This window comes from Ctenopharyngodon idella, chromosome 20 (assembly GCF_019924925.1).
Source record: "Ctenopharyngodon idella isolate HZGC_01 chromosome 20, HZGC01, whole genome shotgun sequence".
In the NCBI taxonomy this organism is placed as follows: Eukaryota; Metazoa; Chordata; class Actinopteri; order Cypriniformes; family Xenocyprididae; genus Ctenopharyngodon; species Ctenopharyngodon idella.
In genome coordinates, this window is record NC_067239.1 from 5,738,580 (window position 1) to 5,764,065 (window position 25,486).

At 37.4% G+C, this 25,486-nt stretch overlaps 1 protein-coding gene across 2 annotated transcripts in view; it reads right to left on the minus strand.

Moving 5' to 3' along the window:
- Positions 1 to 25,486, minus strand: part of fam20b (FAM20B glycosaminoglycan xylosylkinase) — a 37,558-nt gene that overhangs the window by 8,735 nt on the left and 3,337 nt on the right. The window contains exons 2-6 of one of the 2 annotated variants that reach the window (XM_051873916.1): positions 24,849 to 24,926; positions 21,663 to 22,188; positions 18,737 to 18,823; positions 14,524 to 14,633; positions 5,767 to 5,938 (exon numbers count right to left, since the gene is read on the minus strand). In XM_051873916.1, coding sequence (XP_051729876.1) covers positions 5,767 to 5,938; positions 14,524 to 14,633; positions 18,737 to 18,823; positions 21,663 to 22,039 — 746 coding nt within the window. In that variant the 5' untranslated portion in view covers positions 22,040 to 22,188; positions 24,849 to 24,926. Of the gene's footprint in view, positions 1 to 5,766; positions 5,939 to 14,523; positions 14,634 to 18,736; positions 18,824 to 21,662; positions 22,189 to 24,695; positions 24,927 to 25,486 lie in introns of both variants that reach the window. The other variant, XM_051873915.1, reaches the window with a different exon arrangement.

Below are 25,486 nucleotides of genomic sequence, written 5' to 3' on the forward strand. Positions count from 1 at the left end.
CTGCCAACCTTGGAATTTTTTTTTTTTTGAGTACCAGTGTGACGGGACACTGGGTTTGGGTGGGTTATATATATTTTCAGATTTTTGAGAATGCAAGACACACACCTATCTTCATAATTCTAATTTCACACCTGCTCAAAATCCTTTTTTTTAAATTCATGATTAATATTGCATTATGTGTGCTTATACAAACTGACAACCACAAGTGAATCACATTCAATTATTTAATATAAATTAAAATATTTTTTTTGTTTGCAATTTCAAGTAGGCTATTTACATTAGGGATGTCCCCTACGACGAACCTGACAGTGGCTTAAACAGAGGTTTTGTAATTACTAGTCAACTAGTCTAAAATTAAGAAACCCTTAGAAAACAGTAAAAAAAATTGTGTGCACATGTGATTCATTTAAAATACTTAATTATTCCAATATCCAAATATGATACTAAATCCCACAAAAAAGGGTTTATTTGTAATTTGTCTTTGCATTTGATCATTGCACATTATAAACAAGACAAACATTCACTGAATAAACGTTAGCCAATACAAACATATTCATAGAAAACAGTTGACTGAATAGACAGAACCAATAAGAGCAAAACGAATTGCTTATTCAAGAATATCAAGCTGAGTCCGACATATAACGAGGGGTTAATGGTAAAGCGTCCGTCATTTAACAAATCTTAAACACGGATGGATAATTCAAAATGCTTTCTGACATTTTGACAGAAAAACAACAAGCAAGAACAAATTTTAAACCTAGCACATCAATTTTCATTTTACAATGATCTTACTTCTCTCTGTGCGCGCGAGCGTTTGTGTTCATGAGAGCTCGTGCAGCACTGAGACAACGGTACTTTTAAACCCATAAGTAATTAACGCGCTAGTTTTCATACAAAAATATGTAACAATTAGTTATTTTAGTTATTATTAACACAATAACGTAACATGTAGGTGTTTCTCAACACTGAGAATAAATAAATAATCGCCTGTTTCTCCAGACTCGCGCTTGTCAGTCATCCACATACCACAGCACTTTCATAATCAATTTTATTTAAAAATATTGTTCATCATTACTTGACCATTTTATACCCGTTTACCTTAAGTACTGTCCTCGCTTGAGAAATCAGTCAGACGGCAGGAGTGGAAGGTTGCTGTCGATTTGCAGTCTCTTTTTACGGAGCCCCGGACATGACATGCAGAAAAAAAAATAAATAAATAAATAAAAAAATAGTAGGCTAAATCGTGCGCACGATTTACTAATTTGTTCCCTCGATTTACTAAAATGTGCGAATTAGTATCATGCGCACGATTTAATTTTTTTCTTGCATGTTATGTGCGGGGCTCCGTATTTTTTAATCATAGGCCTTACGCATTTGTCAATCATCCCCACTTTTTGGGCAAATGAACCCAGCGCTATGATTGGTCGAACTCTTTTTCTTTTGCTGTTGCTTGATTTGAGTACTACGCGTGCACAGAGGACTCACCAGGTTTTTGCGTAGTTTAGAGTGACATATCGTACCAGCGTACTTTGAGGTCAAAATGCGTACCCGCTATGCAAAATGCGTACATGTTGGCAGGTCTGCATCCCTGCTTGTTAGCAACATCCTTTTTCAAAACAAAACACATCAAAGTCTAAAACAAAAAATTAAAAATAATAATAATGAATGTGGTGTTCCTGATGTATTCATGTCATAGAATAAAATATGAAAACATCTTGAGCTTGTGTTCACCACAGACCTTATTTCAGGCATTCAACCAAAAACCCATTTTAAAAAACCCAGTGAGTTTGGGATGAAGTGCAAAAATACTACCTTAAATTTCCAAGTTTTAGGTAAACATGAACATATGAACAAGGACATATTTTGTACAAACATAACTGTAATGCATTTCAGTATGCACCCCCCCCTCCTTTTTTTTTCAGGTTTCAGAGAACTACAGACCAAAATAATTTACGTGTTTTTTGCTGTTTAAATAGTAGTCACAATATGAACTGATTAGTAATAGCCAAACTAGACTCATGTTTCATTAAATGGCTACTAAAACCAAAAGTTTCCAGTAAAGTGTCAAAGATAGAGATAAGGTTAATTATATGTAAAAGGGTTTCGTGCATTTTATACTGATCTGTAGCATCTAGTAGCAGCAAACAGAGGAAATGCCCTCAATATTTTCCAAGAGCTCTTCAATCATGGGTCCAAGATGAACATGCACCAAAACGCCATCGACCAGAAAATGCCATCAAAACTTTTCTGGTCACTCAGTTTCCTTCACAGATGCATTCATATAAAATCCCACCCTCAATTCAATATTTTTCTTTTTCTTTCAATATTTCAAACATCACAAACAGTGAGCTTGCTGTGCCTGGTACACTCTCCTCTTTACATCCACCTCTGGTCTGTTAATGTCCTGTTTACAGACTTTGTAATATTTCCACACAAATTACATTTTGGGAAATTACAGCAATGCAGCTTGTGTGCAAGTCCAAAAAACATCTCTATTTAAAATTTAATTAGAGCCTGCCATGGAAAGACGGGGAAATGAGACTGGAAACATTCTGGAGACCAGGGGCCTTATTCTCTTATTAAGAAGTTAAAAAAAAATTCTTAAGATAAATTCTAAGAAGTTCTTAAAAATGTTCCAATGTGCAATTCTTGAGTTCTGAAATATTTTCTTAAGACCATCTTAATTTTTGCTTAAGAAGAAATTGGTGTTTATTTAATTGAAAGGGGGGTATTGCTGAAGACTGGCTGGATGAAAAACACCTCAAAGCCCTTCACCACCTGTAGATTATCGTAGATATCTTAAGCGCGCAGACTATTTTCGTTGTGATTGTTTGACTGGAGTTAATCACTTGTTTTTAAAGCACCGTTAAAATCGTTATTTTAAAAGAGCCTGTCTCAAGATGCAGCGTTCTTTCCCATTCATTTGTGCTCCGTCTTTTTCACGCTCTCTCCAGAGTTAATGCGCTCTGTATCTGTGTGTGCGCACGATTTACTTTTTTCCTGCATGTCATGTGCGGGTCTCTGTACTAGTTTGAGTGAGCGCATCATATACAGGTATGCATAAATGACCAATCAGTGTAATTTCAGACTTTAAACCCGGAACGCACCAAGCCGACACTGACGAACTAGTGGCGACGAAAGCAGACTGCGGGGTTGGCTCACGTCGGCAGCGTCTGGGTCCAAAGTTGCCCTGACACACCAAACCGACACTCAACACCCGACGGCCAAGTAACACGTCCGTTCTGTGCCTGCGTAAGAAGAAATGCCTTTCCGTACCAGTAGGTGGCAGTAGCTGAACAGCCAATCAGAATGATCAGATGGCCCGACTGACCGACAAGCTCCGATGCTGATTCAACATGTCGAATCGGCCGAAAAAAAGCAGACGAGGACCAACTTCAGCCGACGTTGCAGAACACACTGAGAAAACTTAGTCGGCCGACAAACAAAAACTGCCCAACGGCCGACCATCGGCTTGGTGTGTTCCGGGCTTTAGAGAGCTTGTCCACATTCATGGTACTAGTAATATGTATTATAATTTGGCTAGCTAGTGTTATGTTGTAATGCTTTATATTTGAAACAACCCAATAAATTTATTAAGCATCTATTTAAGACAGGTTGGAGGTTATCCTAACTTTAAGAAGTTATTTAAGTTATTTACGATATTTAAGAACAATCTTAAGAAAAAAAAAAGATTCTTAAGAAATGTTTTTGAGAATACAAAATATTCTTATCTTTTTTTCTTAAATTTGAAAATAAAATAAAAAATTGGCAGTTAAGAAGAATTTTATTCAGTGCTTCCTACACATAGACTTTACTTGGGCGGGCCACCCAGGTATATTAACGGCCACCCAAGTATATTTGGAGACACATTCATGCTTTTATTATTTTTATCCTCGTATACTTTTGTATCCGCCCAAGATAATGAAACCATCCGCGATCGATTAACTAGTGGAAAATCTCTCCTCGCCCTACGCGTTTCGTACCTGCTCGTTACGTGTGCGTCAGAAATGTTTACTCCCGCTGATATTCCCACGTGCGCTGCAGCGATGCGGTGGATATTTCACAAAGAGCGCTGCATGTTGCAAAGTCACAAGGCGGTGCTGTTGTGTGTTCTACAGGCTCGCACAACAGCACTTCAGACTGCTTCAAAGCATGATTCTCAATCAACGAAAAGCGCAGATTTATGCCAAGCAATTGCTAATGAACTCAAGTTGATGAATTATGACAATGTCTACTTTATGGCCTTTATATAATATGTTTCAGACGATTGTAAGAATCTGAAGGATCAGCCCGCAATTGTGTAGACATTTCAAAGTAAGAGTCCCGGTGAATTTTTGGTATTTTGGTTACACAACGGTGAATTATTGGTATTTTGGTTACTCAATAAATTGTATTTAATTTGCTATGTAATTAAAATTAATTTCAATAAATAAAAATACTGTTAAAAATCACACATTATTTGTTTGTCACATGTAGTAGACCATTTTTTGTGCCGTGGGTAATAGGAGGATTTTTCACCTGGCTACCACCGCAAGTATATTTCAAACCTGTGGGAAGCACTGTTTATTCTTAATAAAGTTTTGTGAATCCGGCCCCAGGGGTCTCATTTATAACCGGGGCTGGAAACATCTGTACGCCACTTCCCACACATAAAGGTTGTCATCTATTAAAAAAAACAAACATACTTGACGGGAGAATGTGAGCACCGGTAAGAAAACTCTGAGCCATGTGTACGCACATTCTGGAGAAAAGGGGAATTGGCGACATAGATGGTGAGGTGGTTTTGTTTTTAAGGATATTTTGATACATTTATTCTAAAACATAAAAAGGATATCAGATGATTTTCAGCAATGTAATATGTATGGAACAAATGGCATTTATAGCACGTATCTAACATTTTTCCATGTCTTGTACCTTTGACGGTGTTAAACAGTGTCATGTGGATGGGAATATGCATGGAAATGATATGCAGACAAGGTTATGCATAGTAAAACTAGGCATTGTAAGCTGGCATTTTTGCGCAGGTTCTGGCTTCTAGCTTTTGTGCGTACGTACACTTTTAGGATGAAATCTACGAAAAGTTTTATAAATGAGACAATGTGGTAACCTCATGGTTTTTCCCAAAATAATATTAATGGTAATAAAAATAAATCCAGAAAGGTAAGCATGATATTCAGGTTTACAATGTTATGGACACTCTGCTCTAATTAACAGGTTTGGCTCTTTCATCAATTACTATGAAGTACAAGCCAAACAGCCTTGCTTTTCTTTTGGCTGCTTTTTTCACATTTTAAATGTAAAATGCATTGCGCATTACATTTAAAATCTCCTGCTCAAAACTACAAACCCAAAACTTAAAGCAGTGTTTGGTTTTGGTTTTGTGTTCGTAGGTTTAGGAAAAAATTATGTCTCATTTCAGGAAATGTGTCTTAGGTGGTGGGAAAACCAAAAACCCTACGGTCTTCACTGAGAATTTCATTTTTCTGTGTTGTTCTTTCATTTTGATCAGTTCCTGTACACAGAATGTGTGAAAATGGCATGCTGGACCATGCTATCCTTGGCTAACTCAAAGACCAAGAGTTCAGTAATGCTCAGTGAAAGTCCCCATTGACCATTAGATACTCAAACAGCCCCACCACAAACTTTCAGGCTGAAACTGCGCTGAACCACCAATAAACAACAGTGTTCACCTGTACACTCATTTGGGTAAAATGTTAAAAATAGATGGTTGGGAGAGAACCAGTGATAGACAGAGAATTACTATACCTGGCGAGTTTACCCTCTCGATATGTCCGACCCCACGGGTGTCTGTGTTTCTGCAAGGGCCAGACGTCAGGGAGCCACAGGGTAACCGATCCCTCCATTACATCCCCCTCTGCACACGCAGGCTCAGTCTCACGACAGTAATAACACTTCCCATAGAAACATGTATTATTTCCTACAAGAAGAGAGAAGTTATCATCAATTACCATTGAAAATATTGCTTAAAAAGATGGAAGGAACTGTGCTGCTCGTAAGAGGATTGTTTTGAAGGAAAGAACAGCTGGTTATGAATCTTCAACAATATACCTTATATTACGTAACATTTTTCAATGGAAATTCAATGGAAACTGTCCATTCAATGGGTTGTACTTCCTTAAAGGGATAGTTCACCCAAAAATGAAAATTCTGTCATTAATTACTCACCCTCATGTTGTTTCAAACCCGGTAAAACTTTTGTTCATCTTCGAAACACAAATGAAGATATTTTCTGTCCCTCCACTGACACTTTTTGACACTTTAGAAAGTTAATAAAGAGATTGTAAAACACGATCGCTTTATATGAACAGATGTGATTTAGGCTTTTATTCACAAATAAACATTCATCAAGTCACACATCAGTTTTGGCAAACGGGAGCTCAAGCATGTTCGCTTGACGTGCGAGAACCAATGAGGTTCATTCTTGTGTTACGCAGCACGTTTGAGCTTCTGCAAGAACCAATGAGGTTCATTCTCGTGTTACGCAGCACGTTTGAGCTTCCGCAAGAACCAGTGAGGTTCATTCTTGTGTTACGCAGCACGTTTGAGCTTCCACAAGAGGTTTGTTCTCGCGCATCAAGCAAGTTCGGTTGAGCATCTGTTTATGTTTGCTGATCAATGTTTAGATGTGAATAAACGTTTTAATTTAATTCTAAATTAAATCTGTTCAGCATATAAAATGTTCAAGTCTCTTCAGAAAATTTGGACTACACTGCTCAATGCATATGGATTAGCTTCACAATCTCGTTATGAACTTTTTAAAGCGTCAAAGTGTCAGTTGTGTAGCTGTCATTAGAGGGACAGAAAGCTCTCAGATTTTGTTAAAAAATATTTTGTGTTCCGAAGATGAACGAAAGTCTTATGGGTTTGGAATGACATGAGGGTGAGTAAATGACGACAGAACTAACCCTTTAAGCCCTGTTCACACCACCAGCATTCATTTCAACAGAGAGCTGGCGATCTCTGACGACGAGTGACAGTTGGTGGCAGTAGAGCTCAACCGTCTGAAGTTTGGACAAAACAGAACAGCTAATTTATAGAGTGATTTATGATTTTGTCAGTAAACACATACAGTACATGAATAAAAAAAAAAAAAGATTCATACATTGTTAGTTCTTAATTATATGATATAATGAGCAGTTGCAGTTCATATTAAAACAGTGTACTTTAAGAGTTCAAGATTAACAGCTCCAATCCATGTTCAGTGTGCAAACTGAACAAAGAAAAAGTCTTGTACCTGAACTTTAAAGGGGACTCTATAGGGCTTGTGCACTAGAGATGTGCGGATCAGCTCTAACATCACCTAAATCTGCTGTTAAAAATAAATCATCAACCCGCCAACCGCCCAAACCTACGATATTCTCTGATTTAGATATCTGCACCTGATCATCACAAAATAATTATTCAAATTCTCAGTGTTAAGCATGAATATATAATAACATATGACACTTAAGTAGGCTGCTTTTAAATAAATATCTAAAATAAAAGTTTTTCTTTGGCAAAATTATATTTCCTTAATAGCCTATAAACAGGTTTTACCCCCTTCAAACTAAAATTGTCACTGTTTCATTACATCATTGTTGGAAAACACTCTTATCAGAATAATTTCTGTTAAGCTTGTGTATATTTTTAGTTAAAGCTGTTAAGTTTTTAAGCAATATCTCATGTGGGGTTTTTCCTTTGTGTTTTATATAATGACCACTAGAAGGTGCTCTTGGCATATGCTCAGTGTTGCCGAATTAGCGACTTTGTCGCTAGATTTAGCGACTTTTCAGACCCCTTTAGCGACATTTTTTCAAAAAAGCACCTAGCGACAAATCTAGCGACATTTTGGACAAACCTCAGTAACTTTCCAAATGTCGCCAGTACTGTCCCACGAGCACGAGGTCTTGCTTTCCCGCTGCAGTCACACCTCTCTCTGTGGCTGCTCTGTTAAGTGGCTGAGAGGAGCAGCACCACATTCTGTAATGCGCACGGCATCTGTTATATGTGAATGAACGAGCTACACATGAGCACACAAACCAATCACTTATCTGCTTCTCCTTTGTTTTATATTTAAAGAATTTAGTTTGATCGTTTTGATTTCCATTCTTCTCATGTGCTTATCACTTATATTACTCTATAACAGGGCTTAAATATATAGGAAATGAGAACAGCTTTATTGGACATTCGGCTATATTATATTATAATAAAATACAGTTTGTGAGCACATTAGGAGAGAAAACATTAGGTGGGCTATGAATAAGCAGTAAATTAGGAGCTAACTGAGGCAAAAGTTGTAGTTAATAGTGAATGCGTGTTCCCATATGCTGAAGTGTTACCGGCAGGCAAAATGCAAGTACGACGTGATGACGTCACAAATATGCTAATTTACGCATGACGTCATCTAGCGACATTTAGCAACTTTTTGGGCAGGCTTTAGCTACTTTCCTCTTAAAATAGTTGGCAACACTGCATATGCTTTCCTTGATTGGTTTTTCCTGAATAGAAATGCGTTGTCGTTGAAAAAACAAAGTAAAAGAGTGATGCACATTTTACCAAATGAGAGTTCCGTGTCTTTATTAAAATCAACACATTAATGATTTATCCGCGGCCCACCCGCAATTACTTGGAATGTTATTTTGTATTACTCGGCCTGCCCAACCCGGTGGATTATCTGATGCAGATATAACCGCGCATCACTTTCGTGCACTCTCGCAGAATGTCCTGAGCGGCTCCGTTTGAGGCCAGTAAGTTTTAGGTAGGGTGACCGGAATTGGGAGCTTTGTTCTGCGTCCCACATTTCAGTTATGTCTGTATTATTATTTTTTCATACCTGAAATTACAATAGGCCTACCACCATAAGAAATGTAATAAAAACTGTGACTGGCATTGAAAAATCTATTTGTGCAGCCATCAAGTTCTAGATGTGAAAACCACAGGTGCGTTCCCCGAAAGCATCGTTGGTGAACCATGGTCGTAAGTCCCATTGAACTCTATTGGTAACGATGGAACTTGAGACCATAGTTCGCTTTGGAAAACGTACCCCAATGCAATCGTAGAGAGAGGTTTTCCCGCTGATATCAACTGAGTGGACAGCGCAAAGGAAGTGCGGGCCTCATCGGTCGGTAAAAGTTGGTAAACACAGCTACACCAGCAATCATCTCACATACTAGATAAAAACCTCAAGAGCTGCTCAAAGCTGCCCAAATTGATGGATTAAAGCTTGTAATCATCCATCCTGATGGCAAATATTTCAAACGAACATGCGCCAATCCTGTGGATGCTTGAGAACCTACAGGAAAACACAAGATGTTCTCCATTTTAACCAATAAATAACTTGATTGCAACTTTCAGACACGACTTTCTACTTACGTTAATAATTCATTTAAGGCGGTTTCTATGGCGTTATTATAATGAAAAATGTCGAGAGTGCATCAAATGCGTGAGCAGGACTCTCTCTGTTCACAGGCATTCCCTTCTCGCGCAAAACTGGACTCTCTCGCTCAGATATTACATGCGTGTGCTCCCAGTCCCACTTTGGGGACATTCTAAAACACTCAACGTGGCTTAATGTACTATGTGATATTAACAGACCAAACTTAGTAAACATCATACTAATAAAGTATACTACAGAAAAGGAGCTGAGCCCAGAATTTGAACGCAACGCGTTTAATTACACGTTAAGCATTTTCCTCCCATAGAAAACGCTTAACGTGGCTTAATGTACTAAGACAGTGATAATAAATGACCAAACTCAGTAAACATCATACTAATAAACCATACTATGCACAGCAAAGCAGATGAGCACAGAATATTAACGCAATTTGTTTAAACGTTGTGTTTTCCTCCCATAGAAAACCGTTATAAAGAAAAAGCTTTTAACGTCGCTTAATGTGGCCTATTAAGTTATAATAAAAGAACCAATTCTGCACAAAACAATTATTCTGTATAGTATGCTTTATTAGTGTTTACTAAGTTTGGTCTTTTAATGTCACTTTCTTAGTACATTAAGCCACGTTAAGTGTTTTCCTTATGGGAGGAAAATGCTTAATTAAACTGCGTTCATCTGCTTTTCTGTATATAGTATGCTTTATTAGTATGGTGTTTACTAAGTTTGGTTTGTTAATAACACTGCCTTGGTAAATTAAGCCACGTTAAGCTTTTTCACTTTAAGCCTTTCAGAATGTCACAAACTTGGTCCTCCTTCATGTGCACTCGTGAATCTAGAATTGTCTTCTCTCCAGGATTTAATGTTGCCGCAACATAGTGTGGGCACCCACCAGCAGAAGCATTAATCGGCGCATATGCCAAGTTTGCCAACGAATGAAAATCAATATTTACATAGCATAGTAGTACATTTATCTGTCTCAGACGTGTCCCGCATTGTCCCGCAAAATCACATCTATTGTCCTGCAACAGATCAATAGCCAGGTGGTCACCTTAGTTGTAGGGCCAGAGTGAAAGCGATCTTTTCGGCATGGAACCCCTTTTTTTTTTTAAGTGGGGATGGGCAGAACGGTTCGAGAATGGACACAGGCCGGGAAGGCGCAACAGAAAGGGTTATCTGAGCATGTGACTGCCTGTCTGAGTTTTGTGAACACTCGGCACGAAATTTGATGGAGGCGGCCGCCTCGTAAATCTCTATGCAGGAAAAACCCTGCTTTGCCCAAAAACTTTTGCTCAAAGACCAGGAATCAACTGTTCCGGAATCAGCAAGGACCCTGCAAACTGTAAGTAACGCATTTAATTTTTAAACCGGTAATGACAGTTCAATTCATAATGAATAATCCTAGTATTTTTTACTTCAAAGAATGCTCTCTTTATAATGGCTGAAGCTGTAGATTTCTGGACACTTGCCAAACCTCCCATTATAGTGACGCTCTTACACAAAACAGTGAATCTCTTACTGTATTTAATTCGTGTTTGCATTGTTAGTTACAGTGAAAGCATTCCGTGAACGTGCAGAAATGGTGTTGCAATAACGAGATCACTGCCTTCACACGATCAACAGACTGTCATGTGCTCAATGCTCATCACTGCAACCTTCCATGTGATAGGAATAGACCTAAATATCATGCAATAATCAACACTTTTCACAAATCGTTAATCTCGACAGCTGTAATAGTAAAAATGTGGTAAAAGCATTTGAAAAGATTCCACATGTAATATTTCATATGCAAAGATGTCAGCCAATCACAGCAGTGGGTGTTTACACAAGTCTCACAGCAGTCACGCCCCTTCAAACAGAGTGTTCAAATCAGAGGGCTAAAATCAGGGTAGGAAAATTGCCTTTTATTTCTAAATTATGACAATTTTTGATGTAAAAATCATAACATTATAAGTGCACCTCAGGAAACATAAAATAATAAAAAATCCATTTCATGACCCCTTTAATGTATACAACAACACTCTCCATCAGCAGACAACTAATTCGTAGAACATTATATCTTAGTTTTACCCTTAATATTTATCATCTGTGATCACATTTTCTAACGGTATGTCCAGACGTGCAGTCTACCAATAACAGCGACAGCACTATGAACACATACAAGTGATTTGCATCGAATCGCTGGTAGTGTGAATAGGGCTATAGAGTCTTGTATCATGAGTAATTTCCATGTTTCCATCACCAGGAAATTTTCATCATTTTCACATTACAGCATCTATCATTCATAGCATTGTCTTTTTAGTCACCAAAAATTATACATAATGCCACTTTGGCGACGGTTGATTATTGTGGTTTCAATGATCAATAAAACCGTGGTTGGTTGTTTTACATGTTGGTCAGATAGTATCTAAGGCTGCATTTACACTGCAGGTCTTGATGATCAATATCCGATTTTTTAGACAACGTGCTTAGTGACCTGTATCTAATGTCTGCATTTTACACTGCACTGCACAAAAAAAAAAAGCATATATGACATCACAAATCAATTCCAATAGTACGCTGAGTACTATAAAAATACAAATTCTTCATGACAGTGATTATGTACGCAGCTCTGCTGGAAGTGTGTGAGTGGAATAATACTCAGGTGGTAGATATTTGTCAAAAATGTCACAGCTTCTGGGTTCCAATCCGCAGTCGTATAGTTTCTTTTTACTCATTAAAACCAAATGCGTTCATCAGTGATTGTATATCAAAGGCAGGGACATGTTGTGCGCATTTTATTTTGTGGTTTCAATGGAACGAATGGGTAGAGTCTCCACAACGGGGCTGAAGCGCGCGCCGCCATCACTGACAACAGCGGCAAGGAGCACTCAGCAAGATTTCAAAAGCAACACATTTCAACGTCAGATCGCCTTTTATTTATTCAACACACAGAACAAAATTAATACTAGGGATGCACCGATATGATTTTTGGGGCCGATACCAACACCGATACCGATTTTAACAAACAATTATTGTCCGATACCAATATTTGTCACTTACTCTCTTATTTGAAATTTTGTCATCAAAATAGATAGTAAAGTTCAAAAACACCTGCATTAAAATATACTAGCAGGTTTATTGCTGCATCATCAAATAATTTTTAATGAACATGGATTGGATCCATTTAACATTCAGCAGGCCTACACAAAGACAACAGAACAAAGATACATATGAAATAGTGCTTTTTAGGTAGGTTTAAAAGTTTTCAGGAACAGAAATAAAGTAAACAAATGTAAAATAGCACTGCATATTCTTCACTGTATAAATTATATACATATTAATCCTTCTTTATTGTAACAGACTTTATTGCGATTAATCTTCTAATTTGTTTTTGTATACATTTTAATATTTTTTGTAAGTTTAAATATGTATGAGATCTGCACTATCTCCTTTACTAAGGTGGGACTCTTATTTTGACGGGTGTTCTAGTGTACGGATTGACAAGGAGAGCACGCAGTTCTTCAGAGTTAACTGTTAGTTGTAATAAGTGTTTTGAGTAATTCGCTGTATGTTGATAATGCAATGGAGGGAGAGAGAGTTTAATGCGCACTTCTTGTGCTCTGTATTGTTTAGCTTTTGTGGTGATTTGTTTGGAGTGAAAACAGATGCAATAAACTTAAAACATCAGTAAAGTTTTGGTCATCATTTGGATGGGATTCGCTACACTTATGGAAGTTACAAAAGTTTTTTAGTCAAGAATAGTGTGCGATCTTTTGTTATTTGATTAACTTTAAAGCGCAGACAGCAGCGCTAGGATTACGCAACAGTCATTATAAAGCTCAGTGCCTTCACGCAGTTAATTTATAAACCATCGGTTTGTTATATCAGCCTTTTTCCTGCTACAGCCGATGATTCGATGGTTGTAAATTGAGCAAAAATCGGCCGATAAATATCGGCGGCCGATACATCGGTGCATACCTAATTAATACTCTGCTAGTCAACTAATGTTTCATTTGTTATGCTAGCAGCCATATCATCCTGTAGCCCAAGACTGGTTGCCCACTGAAGCTAAGCAGGGCTGAGCCTAGTTAGAACCTGGATGGGAGACCTCCTGGGAAAACTAGGTTGCTACTGGAAGAGGTGTTAGTGAGGCCAGCAGGGGGTGCTCACCCTGTGGACTGTGTGGGTCCTAACACCCCAGTATAGTGATGGGGACACTATACTGTCAAAAACCACCGTCCTTCGGATGAGATGTTAAACCGAAGTCCTGACTCTCGTTAAAAATCCCAGGATGTCCTTCGAAAAGAGTAGGGGTGTAACCCCGACATCCTGGCCAAATTTGCCCATTGGCCTCCGTCCATCATGGCCTCCTAATCATCCCCATATACTGACTGGCTTCATCACTCTCCTTTCCACCAATAAGCCAGTGTGTGGTGGACGTTCTGGGGCAATATGGCCACCGTTGCATCATCCAGGTGGATGCTGCACATTGGTGGTGGTTGAGGAGATTCCCCCTTCCATATGTAAAGTGCTTTGAGTACCCAGAAAAGCGCTATATAAATGTAACAAATTATTATTATTTATTATTGTTATAGGTATGTCTGTACCGCGAAATGTTTAAAAAAAAAAAAAAAAACCCTCAATTTTTTAATGATGCAGGAGTCGCATTTACGTGGGGAATATCCGATCCACTTACACGGCAGGCGCAAATGCACGCATCTGATTCATATCTGATTTATTTCCACATACGAATGAGGCCTGAAACGGTGAATATCGGAATCCATGCGCTTTTTTCCTGCTTACATGGTAGTGGCTTGTATCTGATCTGTGCTGCATGGGAGAAAAAAAAATCAGAATCGGGTCACTTGAACCATGCAGTGTACCTAAATGTGGCCTATGTGGGCAATTTTTAACTAATACAAGCTCTAAATTGGACGAATCTTTATTCTGACAAACAAAAGTCTGGTTTTGTGACACTTTGCCCCATAGCTTTCTGTCTGGCCACATATCCTGTCTAATACAGGCTCAGCATATAAACATGGCAAGTGGTATTGTTGCTGCGGTCTTTTCTGTGGTTGAAATGTGCAAAGCGGTTCCAGAATGGAGAACGAAGATGAGACAATGTGAAAGAAAAGCAAAAGGGTGAAACTGACCGTGCATCAGGAAAGTGCTCAGCAGTTGATCTGTAGCTACTGGCTTTATCTCTGTACGCAGATTCATAAACCGCCCCACCACCAGGGGTGCTCTCCTAAAGCCCAGGATCCTGTTGGAAGTTATCAAAGAAATTCATGACTCATACAGTAACGACACATCAGCATACAGTTGGTTATCACGCTAGGTATAAATGCCATTTAATATGGACAGGTTTTTTTTTCAGGTTTTTTTTTTATAGTGTTTCAATGACATAATGAATCATATATTGATCAAGATTACGATTAGGAATTTTCAGTGAACTAATTGTGCACTGTGTCAACTAGAGCAGGGGTTTTTGAACTTGGGTTTGGGACCCCCAGGGGGCTGTGTGGGTCAATGGAAAAGTTCAGAGAAATATATTATAATAAATAAATATATAAAATACAGATTTACATCATCTGACATTATTACTGTTGACTGTTATTCTGTACTCTAAAGACTGGTAATCATGATATTAATCAATTATTTTATTCTATTGGCAGCTATTAGTTTTAAGCGTATTCTAATATTCAAATTTTCCAGACAGTATTTTACACATTTTCATTTTCCATAATCTTTAAAATAGACTACTGTTCAAAAGTTTGGGGTAAGATTTTTCTTTTTTTTTCTCTTTTTTTAATGTTTTTGAAAAAGTTATCTTATGCTCACCAAGGCTGCATTTATTTGATCAAAACATACAGTAAAACAGTGATATTTAACATCATTACTACAGTCTTCAGTCACATGATCCTTCAGAAATCATACTAACATGCTGATTTGCTGCTCAAGAAACATTTCTTATTATTATCAATGTTCAAAACAGTTGTGCTTCTTAACATTACTGTGGAAACCGTGATATTTTTATATTCTTCAGTCATCATACCCCTTTGAAATAGTTACTTTATTTGTCGTACAGCCTGAAACCAAAACCCATTCCCAAAAGAAACCTTTTCCAGCTTTATTTACAAATTTTGCCTTGCAACATCAAAGCAATAAAAGAAAAAGCAACAGTTCTGAAAATTGATAAAAACCCCTGAAAAAACTAGAATAACAAGGTTGGAAAAGAAATCAGTCCCCTGATTTAACCCTTCATAGAGCCACCTTTTGCTTTAATTACAGCCATTAATCTTTTTGGATATGTCTGTACTAGCTTTGCACACCTAGATTGGGGAATATTTGCCCATTCTTCCTTGCAGAATTCCTCAAGTTCAGTCAAATTCTGTGGTGAGCGGCAATGAACTACTCTCTTTAACTCCATCCACAGATTTTCTATCGGATTTAAGTCAGGACTCTGGCTTGGCCACTCAAGAACATTCACCTTCCTATCCTTAAAGCCACTGCATTGTTCTTTTGGCGGTATGTTTAGGATCACTGTCGTGTGGAAGGTGAATGACCTCTTCAGCTATCTAGCAGAGGGATGCAGGTTTTCCTCAAGAATTTGGATGAACTTAGCAGCATCCATTTTCCTTTCAATCCTGACCAATCGCCCAGTCCCCGCTGAAGAGAAACACCCCTACAACATATTGCTGCTACCACCATGCTTCCCAGTAGGTATGGTGTGTTTTGGGTGGTGTGCTGTGTTTGGGGTCAGTAAGTATACTTTTGAACAGCAGTGTAGATAGCTGCCTATATTTTAAGAAACAATATACTGTATTTGGGGGTCCACATCAAAAAGTTTGAATCTCCCAGCAGAAGAGCATGTTTTACTACTGTTTTGTCCCAAGGTTTTGTCCCCAAGCTGAGCACTGTAACCAATCACAGACATATCAACTGTGTCCATGCATGCAGAAGTCAATCTGAGGCCTAAAGGGATCATTCAACCAAAATCCCTGTTTTTTTAAAACTCTCATGTCGTTCCAAGTCTGCATGCAGTTATTTTTCTTGTGGAACACCAAAGGGCTTCAATTTCAATCTGTTTCTCACACAAAGCTATCGTACTGCTTCAGAAAACATATAGGACACCAATAGCTAAGACTTCTTTTATGATAATCCAATGGTGTTTTTGTTGTTATTTTTGGAGCTTGGTAGCCATGGTCACTAAAAACTTTTGTATGGAAAAAAGAGTGAACAACTTTCTGTGTGCCAAAAACAAAATTAACTTCATATGGTTTTGGAGTGAGTCATGACATGAGAGTAAGTTCACAGTAGCCAATAGAAATAAGAAACACTGCCTCACAAGACGCTTTAGTGGAAAGCAAAACGATAACAAATAGTTACACTAACAAAGTTGACAGCCAGGAATGTAGAAAGCTCAAAGACTCTTGCCGCACCAGATACTAACACCATGTTTGCGAACAGTCAATAAGCTCATGCTGAACAGGAAGACAAGTCATTCTAGTTTTGGTCAGTAATATCACTTACAAGTGTAATTTATTTGAAATTTGATTATCAGGATTTTTATGCTGTGTTGATTTTCTGATGTATAAAACTGAAATTATATTATTCAGAAGCTTAATTGATGTTTTGAAGGTGTATACTGAGCATTTCTGGGCATGTCCCAGGGGTTAAATGTTATTGAATCCAACCGATTAAATTTTGTTATATAAGGGTCACATTTTTTTTATGTATAGATTTTATTGTCCCAAACAAAGACTTTTAATCTTGAACAATAATCCATCCTACAAAAAAAAAAATTACATAACTTGATCGAAGCAAAAAAAAAAAAAAAAAAAAAAAAGTGAATCTAAACAAACCATTTCAATATTTGTTGTTTTGACAATTTGAATTAAAAGTTTACATTGAAAACTGTCTCTTTCTCAGTTCATTTGATGTCATTTCCGCCAACAATTTTACCCCTAATAATAAACTATAAGGTATACTAACTTTTGAAAGATTTGGTAACACTTTAGTTTAGGGTCCAATTCTCACTATTAACTATTTGCTTATTAGCATGCATATTACTAGGACATTGGCTGCTAATTAGTACTTATAAATGACATTTTAATGCCTTATTCTGCATGACCATATTCTACATCCTTAAAGGGTTAGTTCACCCAAAAATGAAAATTATGTCATTAATTACTCACCCTCATGTCCCGTAGGACCTTCGTTCATCTTTGGAACGCAAATTAAGATATTTTTCATAAACTCCGATGGCTCAGTGAGGCCTGCATTGCCAGCAACACAATTAACACTTCCAATGCCCAGAAAGCTACTAAAGACATATTTAAAACAGTTCATGTGACTACAGTGGTTCAACCTTTATGTTATGAAGCGACGAGAATATTTTGTTTGTGTCAAAAAAACAAAATAACGACTTTATTCAACAATATCTAGTGATGGGTGATTTCAAAACACTGCTTCATGAAGCTTCGAAGCTTTACGAATCTTTTGCTTCAAATCAGTGGTTTGGAGCTTGTATCAAACTGCCAAAGTCAAGCTCCCCAGTGGTAAACCACTGAAATTTCAAAACACTTATGACGTAACGAAGCCTCGTTTACTGAAATCACGTTACTTTGGCAGTTTGATACGCACTCCAAACCACTGATTCGAAACAAAAGATTTGTAAAGCTTCGAAGCTTCATGAAGTAGTGTTCTGAAATCGTCCATCACTAGATATTGTTGAATAAAGTCGTTATTTTGTTTTTTTGGCGAACAAAAAGTATTCTTTTCGCTTCATAACATTAAGGTTGAACCACTGTAGTCACATGTTTTAAATATGTTTTTAGTAGCTTTCTGGGCATTGAAAGTGTTAATTATCTTGCTGGCAATGCAGGCCTCACTGAGCCATTGGATTTTATGGAAAATATCTTAATTTGTGTTCTGCAGATGAACGAAGGTCTTACAGGTGTGGAACGACATGAGGGTGAGTAATTAATGACAGAATTTTCATTTTTGGGTGAACTAACCCTTTAATCTAACTATTAATAAGCAGTCATTAGGAGTTTATTGAGGCAAAGTTGTAGTTAATAGTTAGTTAATAGTGAGAATTGGACCCTAATCTAAACTGTGACCAAAGCTTTTTTTATTTTATTTTATTTTTTTTAAATCGAGGAGACAACTGTATCAGTGTAGTTTGAGATTAAATATGGAGACATGTGAAGAAAACAGAAGGTAAAATCAAGATAATTATCTCCTAAAACACTGCCCAGTTGAAGAAATGCACAATTCCTCGGTTAATTATTTGATGTAATTATGCAGCCCTAGTGTGAGTGTGAGTGTGAGTGTGTGTGTGTGTGTGTGTGTGCGCATTACCTGTCCAAGTGGAAAGCAGCGATTTCTGCATTATGCCGATCGTACCCTGCATAGGGCTCTCCCTCGACCACATAATCTCTAGTGTACCTAATAATGAGAAACAATAAAGTAGAAATACATATAACACAGGCAGACAATATAAGAGAAAAGCAAAAGAAGACAAAAAGATGAAAAATCTTTTTTTATCCATGTCCTAATGAACTCAGGCAATGTGAAAGCTTAAATTAAATTATTAGTTTTTGCCTTCATGTCTCAATGTCTGTAGTGTTGTGTTGTGTATACACACCCAAACTGAATTCTCATTGGACCAAATTACACTATATTAAATATCAGATGTTTGATTATGTTCTGACTGGCTGTGATCGTGAGGTGTCACACAGCATTTTCACATTCAGTATGGACACTGTTATGATTAGAGTAACAAGTATAACTAGTCAATCCACTCCTGACATAAATGTACACACACTCCTTAACTGTTATTACTTGTTCCTTAAATAGCAGGATGTAATGAGCAAATAATAGTTTCAATAACCCAGGACTGATACCTGGACAGTATTCAACACACACAACGCCCACATAAGTCTTTTTCAGCACACACTTGTTTGGCAGACTGTATATTATTCTATTGATAAAACCGTATATAATAAAGCGTCTGTTACACCCACAGAAGACATGAATACTGTGGCCACACCATGCTGCCTTGAATTCTGGAATATTTTTTTCTCAGAATTTATTGACTTTGTGACTAAGAGTGCTGCTGCTGCTGCTGCAAAAAAAAAAAAAAAAAAAAAAGTGTAAGGTAAGGACACAGACAGCATTTATTCTTCCAGGTCATTTTGAAACTACTGACACTGCAGCAGATTTTTAAGAAAAAAAAAAAAAAACATGGCTAAAAAGGCTTTATAAAACCTTTATAAAACCTAATTTCTCAATCTTGCTCCTGCAAAGTGCAAAGCTCAAAGCAAAAAACACTAACGCTGCAATCCATTCAACGATATTCTAACTTTCTAACCTCCTATTTGGAAGATATCCCACATTCCACGTTGAATGGCACACAAGTGGCATGCCCAATTCAGCTGTTTGGGGCTAAAATGTTCAGTGCAAATGGATTGTGTCTGGATGTGAAGCCATTAGAGATAAGGTGTGTCTGATCGATGACCTTAGAGATTAAGGACACCAGGAGAGTTTCCTCACTTATCTAAAGTCCCTGTAGATCCATGATAACTCTAATAGGCTCAGACGAGAGCAGACAGCTGAACTCACCTGAAGTAATGACAGATCAGCTTTGTGCTTTAAGTGCACATGCTATTTTATTCTAGAAATATCCTGGTAATATTTTACAAATAGGTTCAATTTGCTAACATTACTATTATTTTATGATACCTTATAAACATCTTTTACAATGTTTATTAATGCAGGCTGATGTTAATTTACAAATATACTAATGTTCATTTCTAATTCATCTAATTTTTATTAATACAACTTGAAATGTTAAGAAATGTTTTATTCAGCAAGGACACGTTAAATTGATCAAAAGTGACAGTAAAAACATTTATAATGTTACAAAACATTTCTATTTCAAATAAATGCTGTTCATTGAAACTTTCTATTCATTAAAGAATCCTGAAAAAAATGTATCACAGTTTCCAGAAAAGTATAAGGCAGCACAACTGTTTTGAACATTGATAATAATCAGAAATGTTTCTTGAGCAGTAAATCATCATATTAGAATGATTTCTGAAGGATCATGTGACACTGAAGACTGGAGTAATGATGCTGAAAATTCAGCTTATCATCACAGGAATAAATTACATTTCAAAATATATTTAAAATAAAAAAAACAGTTATTTTAAATTGTAATAATATTTCACAATATTACAGTTTTACTGTATTTTTTTATCAAATAAATGCAGCCTTGGTGAGCAAAAGAGATTTCTTTCAAAAACATTAAAAACATTTTACTGGTCCCAAACATTTGAATGGTAGCCTATATGCAGAAAATACATTAATCTAGTTTAATAAATGCTGTAAAAGATTTGTTTACTGTAAGTTCATGATACCAAATGGTTTTACCAAATATTAATGAATCGAACCTCATTGTAAAATTTTACGTATATCCTAAACCAGACAAATCAGAAAATTCCTTTAAAGTGGGCATGAAACTGAATTATTATTAATTGATGTTTAAATAATATTATTTGAATTTACTTATTAGGAATCATATTAGGTTTCATTATAAGAGGTTGATATAAAAATGTGAATGTTTAAATTTTTTATTTATATATTTATAATTTTTTTTGGTAAAAAAATATTGTCTTCAAAGGAAATGTTCATTTGTATAATTGTATTAAATGTGTTTGAATTGAAAGACATAATAAAGTATAAAAAAATAAAAAATAAAGTGGGAATGAAACTGAAGTTGCAATAGTCGTTTCTTCCCTGTTGTGACGTATATACGAGGGAAACGGCTTCTCGAATGAGAAAATGATTTTGGATGGTTGTGGTTTGCTATTGCAACAGGAAATGTAGGTCATTGGCGGTATGTCTTTCAGCTCCACTGCACCTAAACCCAGGCTAGCAGTTGTTTTGTTATTAATTGTTTGTGTCACATTTTCCGTTGCTTCCTGTTTGTATTTTTGTTTCATATTCTACTACTCTTGTTATGCTCTTGCTTTGCTACACATGCTCAGGCTTGTTCTCAGGTCTCTGAAAGGTGCATTATAAATAAAAATGACTATTATTACATCTCTTATTCATTCATTTCTTTTTCTATTTCACTCACCAGCTTTTTCATTCTCTAATTTGCTCACTCACTCTTCCCCTCACTCTCCCTTTCGCTAAATCACTCAGTCCTTTTATTTTAACCTCATTCACATTCTCATTACTTTCTCTCTTTCGTTCCCCATCTTAATCATCTTCTTCTCACCTCTTGGGTTTGAAAACCACTTTCTGTCCTCCGTCGAGCACCAGCAGAGCTTTCAGCTGGGTGCCTTTATAGCCCACATCCGCCCTCTCCACACGAGCAGTGGCCAGGGCATTCAGCACAGCGGCTAGCTCGGGCGTTTCATCCGGGTACACTTCCCGCGGACCCACCCACTGGGCGGCCACTTCCCAGGGCGACTGCAAGGTGTGTGTGAGGCGAGCTCCTTTGGCCAGGGCCAGGCTGGCCTCCATCTTGCGGAAGGCCCGGAGGTCACGGCGGCTGGCGGCCGATCCCTCCCCTCCATCTAGCAGGAAGACCTTGGCCAGGCCGAGAAGAAAGAGCACAGCACACAGCACCACCACACGCTGCTTCAGCTTCATCACCTCCCGCAGCCAGACGCCCACCGCGGTCCCACCACGCCTGAGTCTGCCAGGAGACACGCACTTACGCCTGGGACATGGCACTGCCCGCTGTCTGACCAACACCACCACCTGTCAGACTGGACAGGAGCGAGGACGGAAGACACTTCCTGTGAGAAGAGAGAGCATGGTTATCATTTTAACAGAGCAGTTTTTTGTCTCAGGATAGGTCTATCATGAGCCAGTGCTGTTATTTATTAAGGCTGTGAACAAAACTTTACTAAACAATGGGCCTCCTTCATGAAACTTTCGTAAAATTTGAAGTAATTTGCGTGTAACATGGACCTTCCTGAAAACTCTCCTCCGGATTCAGAAATGCTTCGTAAACATCAGATTTGATAGTTAAACGTGTGTATGTTAATGAGTTCCAAACATTTGTAAATAGGGTGCATGTGCATGCTCATTCTTAATTAGCATAATCCTGCCTGTGAATTACAACTACGTGTCCAGAACGCTATAGAACCTTCTTGACTCCCTTCTCAGGTTTGGCTCCAGTATATTAAAATATCCGAAAACCGCTAGAACAATGTTATATATTTTGTTGACTTGTGTCCTTACATTATCCCAAATGTTTCCAATAATGTTTAAATCCAGAGAAATAAGCAATTTTACCCAGGACACGGACCGTGTCCGTGTGTCGCCTGACAATGACGTCATACCTGTGTTACCCTCGATTTGTTTTTATTTTGTAGAAACACTAAAGGCGCTTTAATTTATTGTGTGTTTTATTAGACAGGTGAGCAGCTGTTTGGATACATTCATCGACAGAAAACTATTCATGTTATATAGCTCAACACAGTAAGTCTTACTGTTTAAATCTCGTTTTCTTGATTTACAGAGAGTACCATGTTTTACCATGCTCAATATGGATCTGGCTTACTACAGTGTGCAACAAGTGTCCAATAGTAGCCACTGAGCGAACGCACAGAGTAGCATTATAATAACTTTCAACACACAAATGTATCTAATATGATAAAACAGCGCTGCATTACCCCACATACGCTTGACCGGAAGAAGCGGAAGCGCTCGTCTGCGGTATAATAAAAGCTCCACTGTTCTCAAGTCTTGTGTCGCACTCATCTCTCATTAGCAAACGCTCCAGTGGCCTCGTTCCAATCCAACAGTTTTTAGCCACGCCCTGCTTCATACTACAGTAGTGTTAATAAATCTTTAATACAGGATTCCGCGAAATCAAGGAATCATTAAGCTATGCCTTTGTTTTGAATAAGCGACCTCTAGTGGGAAAACTACATAGTGTGCCTTTAACTTCTCCATTGTTGTTCATTCGTTGTACAAGTAGGATATTGGTCAGTGTAGTATTTGTCCCGCCCCTCCTCCACTGGGATTGGATGGCTGGGTAAAAAGTGACAGTGAGGAGCGCTGCCTATTACCCAAAGTTGAACAGTTTAAACATAACAAAAACATAATATTTAAACTTGTGAAATATTATTATGGTACATAGTGCATCAAAATGCAGCATTATCAATTTGCCTAAAATAACAGAACGTATGAATGTTTTACGCACCATTTACATAAGGTAGGGTGCAGGTGTAAATTTCTTTCCTACCAACTAACTAATTTTAAAAATACAAACATTTTCATGAATCCAAAAATTTATTTCAGAACGGCTTTGAACGAGTTTGTTCTGCTCGTGTTTCATGAATGAGGCCCATTATGTGTAGCGCGCCTCCCATCTAACAACTGTGATAATCTTTGTGCTTCGTTACTTTTGATATGAAACAGCTTTCAAATTCTATCAATTATATTACAAATTTCGAACAATAAACACCATTTTGGCGCTCTTTAATGTGGTGTGAATGATCGCTGTTGCACCTCGTGGATTGATCATCTCCTCCGCTTTACTACTAGTTATAGCACGAAATAAACATGTATGAACATTTGAGGGTATGTTAAAAGATACAGAACAACTTAACAAAATCTGTATCATGTCATATGTACATGTGTGTTGTGGTTATGACAGTATAATAGTAGAGCTCAAATAAAGTTGTATTTTTGGCAAAATGGTAATGTTAGTGGTGTTATACAAGTTGTATTTGGAATAAAAGTACGCTAGCAAACGTTAGATTCACTGGAAATAATGCTAACAACATTAAATAAAAACAGGTCAACCATGTCAGGCTAATTAACAGTCCAAAGCTTGACATATCGTTACTTATGCCAATAAAGGTTACCATAACGCTACTTTGCGTGATTTTTATGTAAAGGCATGCAGGCAGACCTCCCAGAGATGGCTCTCTTCAGTCATGTTCACTCTTTCCAGGAGCATTGCACATGCGAAGCCATTTTAATCAGTTTTCATTTTAACCTTTAATATTATAGTAATGTACCAAATGACAGGGTTTCCTTTATAGTTTACAGTGTTAGTTCAGAGATTTTTTTCCATGACAAAAATTGGCATGTACTGTACCTCATATATACATCCTAATGAATTGATATCAAATTGAATTAATATTGGAACTGAATAGAATCAAATCATGAAATTTGTGTCGACACCCAGCACCCTATGGTACTGTCTGACTGCCGTGAGTCAACACAGACAGACATGGCACTGACAGGCGCAGAACAAAATCAGAGCACTTCACATAAGAGCACTCACTGATGCAGGAGAGCTTCCTCAGTTATATAAGACACACCCGGATGTGTCTGCGTTAGCGTTTCACGTGACTCTCTCTCACGCACGCCAACTCAAATCCTGCGAACGTATGATTTGGAGTCCAGCCTTTCGTTGTGTTCAGGTTGGGGCTGTCACCTGTCTGCTCAGGTGTGTCTGTCTGTTACTGTCTGGAGGAGTCTGCTTTCTGGGGCATCTCTGAGCAGTCTTGATCTCCTTAAAGAAAAAGAAAGACAAAAATAAGAACACAAAGCTTCCGGTGCATCAATAATTACAGCTAAACTAGGTGGGTCAATGCAGTATTAGTTTATTCAAAAAGACATTAAAAATGCAAATCATACATACAATAATTTGAATGCACCTCTTTTATGATGAGCATATTTTTAACTTCTGGATTAAAATTCAGAGATATTTTTTGGGAGGAAAAAGAAATGTCAGGGTGATACAGCGGATCTAGTATGATGAAGAAAAAAATGCAAATAAATAAATCATTAAAATATGTGCACGCACCAAAACATTCCTTGAAAATAATCTAAAAATGAATATCTCGAATAACTTGTTATATATTTTAAACTAGACTTTAGTGACTTTCCCTCTTTTTTTTTTTTTTGACACATTTTTCACCGAACCTTGTACGCTAACATTCAAATGATTGGGGTTAGTAAGTTTTTTTTTTTTTTTAAGAACTCTCTACATTTATTTGATAAAAAATATAGTAAAAACAGTAATATTGAGAATATTTATTTAAAATAACATTTTTTTTTAAAGAAGTCTCT